General features: G+C 35.6%; 1 protein-coding gene across 1 annotated transcript in view; it reads right to left on the reverse strand.

The window, feature by feature from the left end:
• LOC144975834 (uncharacterized) overlaps window positions 1–11,189 on the reverse strand; it is a 42,716-nt gene extending 31,527 nt beyond the window's left edge. The window contains exons 1-4 of the mRNA XM_078920024.1: window positions 10,927–11,189; window positions 9,359–9,449; window positions 8,719–8,860; window positions 8,140–8,256 (exon numbers count right to left, since the gene is read on the reverse strand). Coding sequence (XP_078776150.1) covers window positions 8,140–8,256; window positions 8,719–8,860; window positions 9,359–9,449; window positions 10,927–10,975 — 399 coding nt within the window. The 5' untranslated portion in view covers window positions 10,976–11,189. The remainder of the gene's footprint in view (window positions 1–8,139; window positions 8,257–8,718; window positions 8,861–9,358; window positions 9,450–10,926) is intronic.
• Window positions 11,190–12,500: the final 1,311 nt, after the last annotated feature.

The following is a 12,500-nucleotide window of genomic DNA, read 5'->3' on the forward strand; positions in this document are numbered from 1 at the left end:
AAGTCAAAATAATCTGGATTTACAATCAAAGTACCCAAGAAAGAGTGAGACAAAAGGGAATTGGTTCAAATAGGGAACAGATGCAAATTCCAAGAACACACCATCAATGTACTTAGCTTGAGACCACCTTAAAGTCGCATCCAGACACCAGCACAGGATCCCACTGAGAGGAATACACCCAAATGTTTACAGAATACATAACAGAGAGATGATTTACAAGGAAAAAAATACCATCTCCCAAAACTATAAATATACATGTGACTGTTTCCCTTCCACCTAAGTATTCAAGCAAGGGCTAGGACAAAACTAAGTAACCCCATCCAAGACAAAGACAGACAGCAATTTGGAAAACAGATATAAGGGGATAGAAGACACAGCGTGACCTCCTGCCCACCATGGGAGAAATTCTCATAACGTGCCACAAATATTTCATATTTCTGATCACTTAACTTTACATTCAGTTTTTGAGCATCCGCCTCACTCTGACAATACACCCAGTCAAACGCGGTAGGTCACATCATGATAATGTAGAAGAACACCGTTTTCAACAAGTCTATCCCTCAACTGTCAACCTAATGTCAGGGTTCGTTTGTTATTGTGGGGCAGATGTGTATCGCGAATTCAATGACCACTTATTAAACAAATTTTAAAAGTTTAAAAAATATATATTTACGGAGGAGCAGCTCACAGTCAGGTAAGCCGATTGGATACTCTGCAAACCAGAATAATTGGGTCTATTCTGGAGAGTACACTTCTGGGTGGATTGTTTGATACCTGTAAGGCGGATGTAATGCAGTTTGCAATTAATTATCACCCGATAAATCACACCGCGTACACTAGTGAACCACTTAAAAAAACAAACAAAAAACAAACATTGTTTTTGATACCTAAATTTAATTTAAACATTCGTTCATGGCACGCGATCAACATTTTTTTTTTATCCTTAAAAATTATCAGTGAATTACGGAAACCTATTAGACGTTCCTTTCAAATACATAATCCTATCAATAATAGACCCATCCGGCATAAGCCAGCTCAGAATCAGCTTTAAGTAAGAGCTACGTCACAATTAATTATTGAATTTAAACTTGGTGAATGTATATATATATATATATATATATATATACACACACAGAGAGAGAGAGAGAGAGAGAGAGAGAGAGAGAGAGAGAGAGAAAGAGAGAGAGAGAGAGAGAGAGAGAGAGAGAGAGAGAGAGAGAGAGAGAGAGAGAGAGAGAGAGAGAGAGAGAGAGAGAGAGAGAGATTCCCAATCAATGGTTTGAGAAAATATAGAAAGAGAAAGTCTAAAACTAAAAAAAATAATCAATTATTTTTTTAAAACCTCATAAAAGATCTCCAAAGCAAGACCCGGTTGGACAAATTTTAGTCTCATCCAAATCACAAAAAGGGACACCCGCAAAGAAAAGAATAAAAGCAGAACATTGTAAGTTGTTTCACCAAAATAACCAAGGAGTATAAATATAAATGAAAGACCAGATATCAATGATCATCTTAAATTTTCTCCTTTGAAACTAGCTACTGTATCATTGCAAATTGAGATTTGAAAATAAAGCAATTTGGTGGGACAGCTTAACTTCTGGCTTATTCGATTGCAACAACGTTCCAAAATTCAAAATGGAGCAAGCTTATTTTTAAATATATATATACTTAGTATTCAATGCGCGTTTTACCGACATTTTTTTTTTATTAATATACACAACTTACTAAGTAAGCTCGTTGTCACACACATGTATCATCTACCGTAACCAACAATTGGAGGGTGGTAAATGTTACTGGATCCAATGCCAAAAATACTACTACACACGCTATCATATCACTCTATGTCGAGATAAGCAAAAGAAGAAAATCTATGTTGGCACATTCCAAATGTTACATCTCATAATGCGCCATACATACTATTCATATTTCACTGGTAGGCCTCGAATGTACATTAAATAATTGACTCAAGTAAAACAAGCGACCTAACCATCAAGACGAATAAGCGTGATCTACTGGCAAGATACTTTCTGATAAAGCGAATAAGATTATTATATTTAGCGCTAGTATTATTATAATCATAAGGCATACTTCATAGCTTCTTGGAATTTCGATAATTCTGATATACTCCTCCTCTCTCGGAATACGCCGGCCTAATGGTTATTATAAGATATTTTGTAATCAAGAAGACTTGTGAAAAAAAAAAAAACCATGCGGTAAACCTAAAGCGGTATTCGGACCCGGGCTTGCCCCAAAATAACAAGATCTTCTGATTACATTCAAGTTCAATTGGTTCCTCTGTGACCTCCTGTTGCCCTGCCTGTCAAGCTATTGACATGGATGCCATCTTATAGTTTGAGCCTTCAGTTCTTCAACCAACATACAGCGCATACACTTTTGACAATGACGTCAGTTATCGTATAATTTATTAAAACTAGTCGAATAAACATTTAAGTTGTTTTACTTTTGACTTGAAAATGTAAAATAAACTAATACAGTGGCCATGAAATCAACCGCTGACCGTGAACCCAAGACTCATAACCACCTTAAGTGCTTGCCGAAACAGCACATATCCTGAGCATCACTCACAATTTTTTAACACAGATGATTAAAAAAACATGCATCGTGTCGTCAGGTTTTGCGATACAATTCCTTCATCAGTGTGTCAAAATATTGTGAGATATAATAACTGGGCCTGACCTATTTGTGTGTTTGAAGAGTCCTTTTCATACAGGAAATAAATTGTCAAGGGGACGAAACGGGGTAAATAGCAGGAAATGTTATGATTGGTTAATGCTTAGTAACGGGCGAACCTTCAATTAAAATAGGACGAGAGAGACAATATCTGCTGATGGGCGGCGGGACATTTTGAATGAATGACACAACGGTCGTCAATTATCCAACATAAGGTGACACGCGGGCTGTTTGTTTTTGTTTTTATGGGTTTTACGGCGCTTGCAACACATTAAGGTTATATCAGCGCCAGTAAAAAGGAAGAAAATGGGATCGTAAAAAGTTCTAGAATTACAATTAAAGCACACAAGAAAAGGTAAGACAAAGGGGAATTTGTTCAAATAGGAAACTGATGTAGATTCCAAGAGCACACCATCAAAGTACTACGTTTGAGACCACCTAAACGTCTCACCCAGACACCAGCACAGGTCCCCACTAAGAGGAATACACTCAAATGTTTACAAATCATCAGTTACAAATAAAAAAATAATAATACATAACAGAGAGATGATTTACAAGGGAAAAAAATATCATCTCCCAAAACTATAACTATACATTCGACTGTCTTCCTCCCAGCCACGTATCCGACCAGGGCCAGGACAAAACTAAGTAATCTCATTCCAAGACAAAGATAGAAAGCATGTTGGAAAACCGATACAGGGGGATAGAAGACACAGCAAGTACCTCCCTGCCCACTATGAGAGGTAGGAACCCCACCCAGCACGCGGGCTGTTTTATGGCGACTTCATGACGATAAGATCAAGAAAGACCTAAGCGACATTCCGTATATCTGTTCTCGCCTTTACTACAACCACAATCCAGGGTTACTACTACGAGACTAATATATCGTAAATGGTGCAAACAATAAAACTGGAATGACCACCATAGTCTCTGATGATGGTGGTTATTAGTGAGCATCTTCCAGGTGAATGGGCTAAGGTCGGACAACCATCCATTAACCTTTGAGTGATAATGCAAAGTCCATACCTGTCGGTAATAAGTGAGCGGGAGTGGAGGAACCAAAACATAAAAACAAACACCCCCCCCCCCCCAATAAAAAAAAAAACACCATTGTGATGCATCTATCCAGGATCAAGACAGGTGATTTTATAAACAATAAGATGAGGAGGAGGGGAGGGCGGGGGGTATGAGAGTGAAAATTACATTTCAATTAAATGATTGAAATTTCTGACTGAACACACACAGAAACAAAAAAAGAAGAATCCCCCCCCCCCCCCCCCCCCCCCATCTACACATGAGATGCAGTAAACGTAATTACATGATTAAATGACGAGATTCACGCTCCCAAAACGAAACTGACGTCAGACATGGGGAAATGTGTTTAAAAAAAATAAAAGAAACAAGAAAAGAGAGAAATCAGAGAATGCGATAGAGTAATTATTTGGTGAAGTGCAAAACGCTAACCATCATGTCTTTCATAAATCTGCAATAACGTTGAATCAAATGAATTTCCTGTTTTTATTACCTTAATTACCGGAAGAACCCAACAACCGTTATAAATACAAAGCTAATTACAAGAGATAAATCAAAGAATGGGAAGAAGTCGTAACGTCGGTTTAAAGAACCTAAACAATTTTTTTTTTTTCAAAATAAAAATATTATCAACCGAAAAAAAATAAATGAAAAAAACACAGATTGCCTGTTCCTTTTGACGGTGAGTAAACACTTTAGCACGGGTGTATACAATGCAAGACGATGGAATTAGAATTTTTTTAAAAGGTAAGCAGCAATTGACTTGAAATACGATAACACTATATTAATACAGTAAAGCTGAATGAAAACAAAACATCGCGACTTTAAAGAAAGATCCAATTCTGGTTCAGACTCAAAATCAGCGTTACCTACACAAAAATAAATAAATAAATAAATAATAAATAAAATAAATTCCCTTCATTTCATCCCATAGGGGAAATTTATCTCTAATAATAACAATAATAATAATGATGATGATGATAAAAAGAAAAAGGATATCATTAAAAACAAAAACAACATTCGACGAGACGTAATCTGAAGATGGAAGGCTTGCTCGAGTTTAAGAGTTGGTGTAATGCCGTAAGAAACAACGAAATGGGAGACCATGTAGTGTAATATACGTATATTGTTATAGTCATGGATAAACAGAGATAGCATGCTCACAAGAAAGCAAGGCAACGATCGACCGACCATGTGGCATACCGTGCATTACAGGTTACCGGTATTGAGAACGCCCGTGAGTCAAATTAATAATAGGCAAAAGTGTGACATGTGTGGTGAGCACGGTTTGCCAACAACACAGGTAAGGTACCAAGTACTCGCTCGAATCCCCTGAAGTTGAAGGCTGTCGAGAGTTTTTGATAATACCTGTTGCCGTGCGCCAGAATCAGGTATGGTAGTAGTGTGTGTGCGTGTGTGTCGAGAGAGGGATATATATATATATATATATATATATATATATATATATATATATATATATATATATATATATATATTAAAATATAATAATAAATATATAAATGAGAGAGAGAGAGAGAGAGAGAGAGAGAGAGAGAGAGAAGAGAGAGAGAGAGAGAGAGAGAGAGAGAGAGAGAGAGAGAGAGAGAGAGAGAGAGAGAGAGAGAGAGAGAGAGAGAGAGAGATTAGACAAAAGAATAATAAAGCCATGCTAATACAATTTTTATAATTGCGAAACAACAACAAAAAGCAAACAAAAACGGCAGTACTTTTAAATGCATATGGACCAGGGCGATTTGATGTTGAGTAGAGCTTGCAATAAGATCACTCACTCATGAAACTGACACCAACCATGCCATCTGTTCCTTCCATTACTAAACTCTGGTGCTAGTATTCAGACTAACGCCAAAAGATAATTGGTGTTTTAAGGGGGGAAAAAATATACTAACAACCATAAGGTCAAACAAAATAGAATGTTTAAAAGCAAACTTTTATAAATATATATCCTGTTCAAATAAGTTTCCAAAACAACAACAAAAAAAACAAGAAGACAAATAATAATAAAAATTAAAAAAAAACAAAAACATTATAGCAAAAAAGAACAAACATCTACTTTAATAGGACTGTATCATTTCTCCTACTACTTGGTGAAGATTTTATGTAAATTCTATTTTTAAGGTCATTTCAAAAAAGAGAGTATTGTACTTAATGAATGTACCACAAAAATTAAACAACAAATTAATTAAACAATGCTGCATGGCAATACAAATACGGAACGAAAGAAGAAAAAACAGTGATTATTGCAATCTATATTTAGACTCTGTCCACTCAATATCACCAGGTGTAAAGAACTTAATCAGTATATGGAGGACTTTCTGCTCTATAATCACCAGTGAGCTGTTATTTCTATCATTAATGGTGTTGGGACAACAGCTTTCAATGTCGAATATCTGCATTATTTTACAATTTAAATGTCCATATCATATAGACATATATTGGTCTAAGACTAATCGACTTCTCTCTTGTCACTAAGCTACATAGAAAAGACAAGAGACTTAAGGGAATAAGGACATCTACAAGGGGGAGGGGGTTGTGCATGGCGAGAGGAGGTGGTCACTTGGTAGAGCACTAGCTTTACACGAAAGGGGACAGAGATTGATCCCTGGTGAAGTCGGGATTTTCAAAAACTATTTCTGAATCCCCTGCCCAAACAGCAGTGATTGGGTAGCTGGGTCTGCTAGATCTGATGGAAAGTACTTTGCACTAGATTAGCGTCGGACCCAACAGATAGTAAGCAATTTCTATTGTCCGTTCCAAACAACAGAAATCAGACTCCATGAGGCCCAATGAAGAAGGCTCTGAAGGACTACAGGTAATAATCACGGTCGTGAAGGGTTTTTGGTTAATTAGTTCCTACTTATGATGTTAAGTAATTTTTCAGACGTGTAAATGCTGGCAAAGAGAATAGTCGAAAATCTTTGCGACCTCAATTTTTATTTTACATTGATCCCAAAACAATAACTCTTAGATCAGCAGAACGATTGACAAAATCTTCTGGTTGAAGGCCATTATAAAAATATGAACAAAAGCCATTGACTGTGTACTATTACAATTTCATTTATAATGTCATGGCCGAGAAAATGCCCAGTCAAGCTTTTGTAGAAGCCTTAAAAAAAAACCCCCAAAAAACAGACATTCTTCAACTCGGCTCTAATCGGCCGAGGGAAGCGATTACAGTTACAATTCTCTGCAGAGTGGAAGGAGGGCATATTACAAATCAACCAGTAGTAGTTATAATAGAAAAAATTAGGTCAAAGACAGAACGTTCCAATTAACCCTCTTGTTACCACCCATAGGAAAATCATCACATTTGTTACAAGGATGCCAACAATTTTCTTATACTGATTTCATTTTGTTATAGCCATAAAAACTCGACATTGTGTCGCAGAGCTAATTTTTCTAAACAAAATATAGAATACACTCGTACACTCGTTACTATTTATTTATTCTGTATGAAAAATCTATTTTTGTGTTGGGTGAGAATGAAGTTTCAGGTAAAATTCTGAAAATAGCTGGTTAGGAGAGAGTTAAACGGGTGTTCTGATAAAGCAGAATTCCAAATATCTACGTCAACTGTATAATCCATGTCTGAATTCAAAGCCTCACACTATAACAAGATCACCAAAAGGGACACACTCGTGGTGACAAAATAAGTATATATTACTCCAAAACCTCAACCTGACATTCATAATAGATAGCAAAGAATATTATGCTCAAACTGGTCAGAAAAAAAAAATAAACGAGATCAAAGCATAGAGATATTGTGCAGTTCAATGGCACACTAAAGAAACAATGCAACAAGCCTGCAATTACATCAGCAAAACCTTTTTCTTTTCTTTTTCTTCTAAAAAAGACATGATTCTTGTACACAAAACTTCAATATTTAATTTCAGGAATTGATAACACTGAACGTTAAAACACCAATACGCCTTCAATTCTACAAAAACCTCCTTTAAAGGAACTGTTAGGGACAAAAACTTTTACACATTCAAATTGAATCGAATGACAAAACATCCTATTATACCCAAGAGGCCAATGATACTATAGTAGCATAAAAGTCACAATTGTCCGCTAGCTTCTGGATAATTGCCTGCATCTGCTATCAAGACAGATTCAATAACCCACTCCCTCAGAAGGATTATTCAAAATTCCGACAGAACCCAGATTAAAAGCAAGAACGTATGCGTACGCTTCAAATGCCATATACACCACCTGAGCTATTCCTCATTGAGATAAAGTTTGCTTATTTTGTGCTGGTCAATCAATAGATGGCTTGCAGGACTGGACAGCAATAATTGTTCAAGAAAGGTAAATGCAGAGAAAAAAGTTAAAGCCTAAAAAATAATAATAAAGAGTACTTTGTGCCATTATTAAAGAAGATTTGTGAAGAGAACTTACCTTGATCTTGATGCTCATTTCATCGGTGGCAGCCAAAGCATTTGAATCAGTGAGTGACATGAATCGAATCTTATCCAAGGCATCCGAAGCATTGGAGATCAACTCTCTCAAGAAGATCTGTCAAAAATAATAAAATTGTCAAAAATTCCAAATGAAAAAAATTTCAAACTGATCATTCTAAATAGAGTTCTGTATGATGATGACAATTGTTTATTAAAAGAGACAAAGAAAGTTATAACCAAAACAAAAAAAAAATATTTTTTTTAAATAATTAAAGTTGCCAGTTAATGCCATATTACAAGATGTAAATTTAACAATCCCCAAGAAGCTGTTAAATATTGAGACGTACTGTGACCGTTTGAAGAAAAATGAATTACGAGAATATTGTACCTCTTTTTTATGTGTTCATTCTAAATTTTAAAAGTAAAGAATCATTTATATTGGAAATTCTTAAACATGCAGAGATTTGCATAGCAATCCGATGAAACTACCGGTGTCCCCCTTAGTGGTAAAACAATGCATGCCCACTAAGGTGATGCTTTTTCTATCACAAACAGTATTACCATCTTAGTTACCCACCTCTTTGTTCTTGTAGAGGGAGTTAATGATGAGTTTCATCATACGATTCACCTCTGCCTGGAATGCATGCTTTTCAGATTTGTCTCTAAGCTCCTTCATTTGAGCCACACTCAATCCATCAAGACTGATGGCCTCCTCCTCTCTATTGAAAGAATTAAAATCATATATAATATATATATATACATAAACTCAATCATTTCACGACATTTGTGACCTATCTAGTCCTCGATAAGTTCTGTCGGGTTAAGGCAGTTGCCAATAAAGTGATTTAAATTCAAGATGTCTAGAAATGTGAGAATTTAGTTTTCATTACTGAAAAAAAAATCCATTCATTGCCCCCAATAGATGGTTTTCCAAAATTAACCGTCTTGGTCTTATTTCTTACTATAAAACAATCTCCAGTAACTTGTAAATAAATTAGCCGACATAATGTTACAGACTATTGGTCGTATACAAAAAAAAAGTCACTTTAAGATATTCAACGCCTTCTCTGCCTTGGATAAATACTTCATTAATTTATCATAAAGGGGGCAATTTATGTCTCCCATCTAAAAACTGTAAAATTAAATTAAAAAACCCTCATTAAGTAGAGACAGTTTTAAATAACATAATTAGATTAAGTCAATACAGATTAACTTACCTTTGAACCACTTCATCATCGGTCCTGGAACCATCTCGGCTCTTGCCAATGTCATCCTCAATTGTTACATCCTCGTCCTGAGCATTAACAGCTGATAAAAAAACAAAATATACATTGACTTATTTCCATTAAACTCAGTTCAAGCAGAACAATGCATATATAATAATGCAGATCATTATGACAATTTCCAAAACTCTGTGAACAGGTGCAAGACCCCCTCCTCCACCCTAAATATTAGATAAAATATAGCGGATCTTTATATTGTTAGGACTGGAACATCCATGGCTCTCACTCTCAGATCGAACTGATAACTACCCAAGATTTCCACACAACTTTCGCTCGACTGGAAAATTATAAACCATGGAAATAATGAAAGTTTTAATGGATACATTTCAGAGGTCAATTTATATCTTCTTTTGGATTAAAAAAAAAAAAAAAAAAGGTGAGCAACTATGTATATTCTATAATAAATAGTAATAGAGGCAGAGGTGACACTTGCATAAATGGAATTTCTCAAAGAAGCGGAGTAAAAATGACAAGTGACAAAGATAAATCAGTTGCTTCAAGAATATTTCTTCAACCTGCCCTTTAATATCTTGAGGATTTATACATGAGTCAAATTTAACCCTGGAGTTTAAAATTCAAACATACAATTTCAATTTAAGACAAAAGACAAAGACTTTTTACTTTCTACTTCTATACACAATGGATCATTTTATGATAAGTTTTTCAAAACATTGGTAGACATGAGAAGAGAAACTTTATTCTCAACTTCTTAGATTGAGCCGCTGGGAAATCCTTTTCTCCATGTGCTCATCACACGCAATTGTTTTCTCCACTCCACCGATGTTTATTTGAAATTATTTTCAATGTAAAATTTTGAAAGAAGTCTTTTTTTTTAAACGTCTGAATGAAAAGCATTAGAACCATGCTGCTGGAGTTAGAAAAAATTCTAGATATCAATGTGGAACTTTACTTTTTAGTATCAGAAAAATGAATGTTACAGACGTCACATGGGGAGGATCAATGGAGACGTAGACTGAAAAGCGGATAAATAACAATTCTCTAAACTTTATAATTTAAAAGAAATCCTTGTTCACAATTAAGGGTAAGCATTCATTTCTCAAAAGTTATATGGTATAGATAGGTCATTATAATGAAGATGAAATAATTTATCGCGAACATTTCGTACGAGTATGAGTTGTCCTCAATTCACCCCCGCCCCCATCGTCGATGCCCACTCATTCATTCCTGAAGTGAAGCGATTGGGTGATAGTGGTCTGAGAATGGAATTCGACTGTAATAAAAGACACAAATTATCATTATACTCATCAAGAATATATTTTGGCCCTTTAAAAGTAAGTTATATTGTTGTGACATAACTAGAGTCTCGCGTCTATCGCTCACTCATAAAAAGTAAAAGTCAGTCAGTAGCTGGTGCCAAGTCATCAGTCAGTCGTGGGCATCTTCTTAGTTCAGTTTTACAATTACAAGAATAAAAAGAAATATACAAGAAATCATGTTGTGCAAACGTCTAGAAATGACCTTGGAGATCCAGATTTCCTTACCTGCAAAAAGCAGACAACTCACAAGTCCAAATATTAGAAAATATTTCATCTTCGTGCCGAACGATTCCTCAGTCTCAACGACGGACGTCGAAAAGAAGGGATCAAAACAAAACCGGTTCGGTTCGTGTCCCTGTCGCTACAAATTTGATTGTCCGCACGTTGAGGTCGAGGGTTGTGTTGAGGGAATCCCCTTCTTCCGTTTGCCCAAACACCAATCAACGCCGACCACGAACTGCCGTTTCACCAATAGTCTTTTCCCAAGTACGGAAGGTAATCTTTACTTGGCCCTATCTGATTGGTCGATCAAAACAATGTCAAAGAAACGTGTTGTGCTTTGCTTTTGCACGAGTTTTATTTGAGACAACCGATGTGTACATAATATAGGTCCGACATCCGAATTAATTATTTATTAACATTGTTGGACAATATTTTAAATTAATTTCCCCCATGTTTAAAGCTGTACTCAAATTAAATAAAAATTGATAATTTGAGATTGATTTTAATAAGGAAAAAACGGAACGTGAAGCCCGTGTTCTTTAGTTTAGCCCTTATTCATGTTGTCTGATAAAATAGTTGTCATTTTGAGAGAAAAAAATGCGTTGATAAATCGTCGAAAACCAATCCCTCTAAATATCTCTAAAAAAATTTTCAGTACTCTTATTTGGAACAGAATATTGCTCTATAAAGGGCATTTAATTAAACAAACAAAACAAAAGAAAAAAAATTATAAAAACAAACACAGAATAAAGCTTGTCTTAACATTTTTTTTCACAAACATTTTGCAGCAATGAAACAAAAACTTATTTCATTATTTCAAGAGTAGCGCGCGGTATATTCTTAATAGAAATATTTTATTGTTATTAAATATTTTGGAAGAAAACACTTCAAATAGACTCGACACACTGATGATGATGGATGATGATATCATAATGGTGGTGTGGCGGTGGCCCAGTAGTAGTAGTAGTAGTAGTAGTAGTAGTAGTAGTAGTAGTAGTAGTAGTAGTAGTAGTAGTAGTAGTAGCAGCAGCAGTAGTAGTAGTAGTAGTAGTAGTAGTAGTAGTAGTAGTAGTAGTAGCAGCAGCAGCAGCAGGAGGAGGATGAGTAAAAGTAAAAATTGAGCTTTTGTATAGCGCGATAAATATTTGCTCAAAGCACTTTAGAAGCAGTCCCTAGTCAACAGCAACACTTTACATTAAGGGCGAGACATGACGCCTGTTAGGCGATATTAGAATTATTTTTTTCCGATAGAGACAATCATTTTCTGTACATGAGTACGGGGGAAGAACGAGAAAAGAGCCGTTTCCAAAGACTCAGCAATACACCGTTTAGACTTAGAGCATGATTCGAACCCAGGATCTACCAATTCAAAAATGAGTGTCATACCAATAGATAAAATAGCTGTCGTCGCCATCATCGTCGTTGTCTTCATCATCGTCGTCGTCGTCGTCGTAGTAGTAGTAGTAGTAGTAGTAGTAGTAGTAGCAGTAGTAGTAGTAGTAGTAGTAATAGTAGTAGTAGTAGTAGTAGTAGTAGTAGTAGTAGTAGTAGTAGTAGTAGTAGTAGTAGTAGTAGAC

Source organism: Berghia stephanieae, chromosome 6 (genome assembly GCF_034508935.2).
Source record: "Berghia stephanieae isolate SIO BIC M18660-M18661 chromosome 6, UCSD_Bste_1.3, whole genome shotgun sequence".
Classification (NCBI taxonomy): Eukaryota; Metazoa; Mollusca; class Gastropoda; order Nudibranchia; family Aeolidiidae; genus Berghia; species Berghia stephanieae.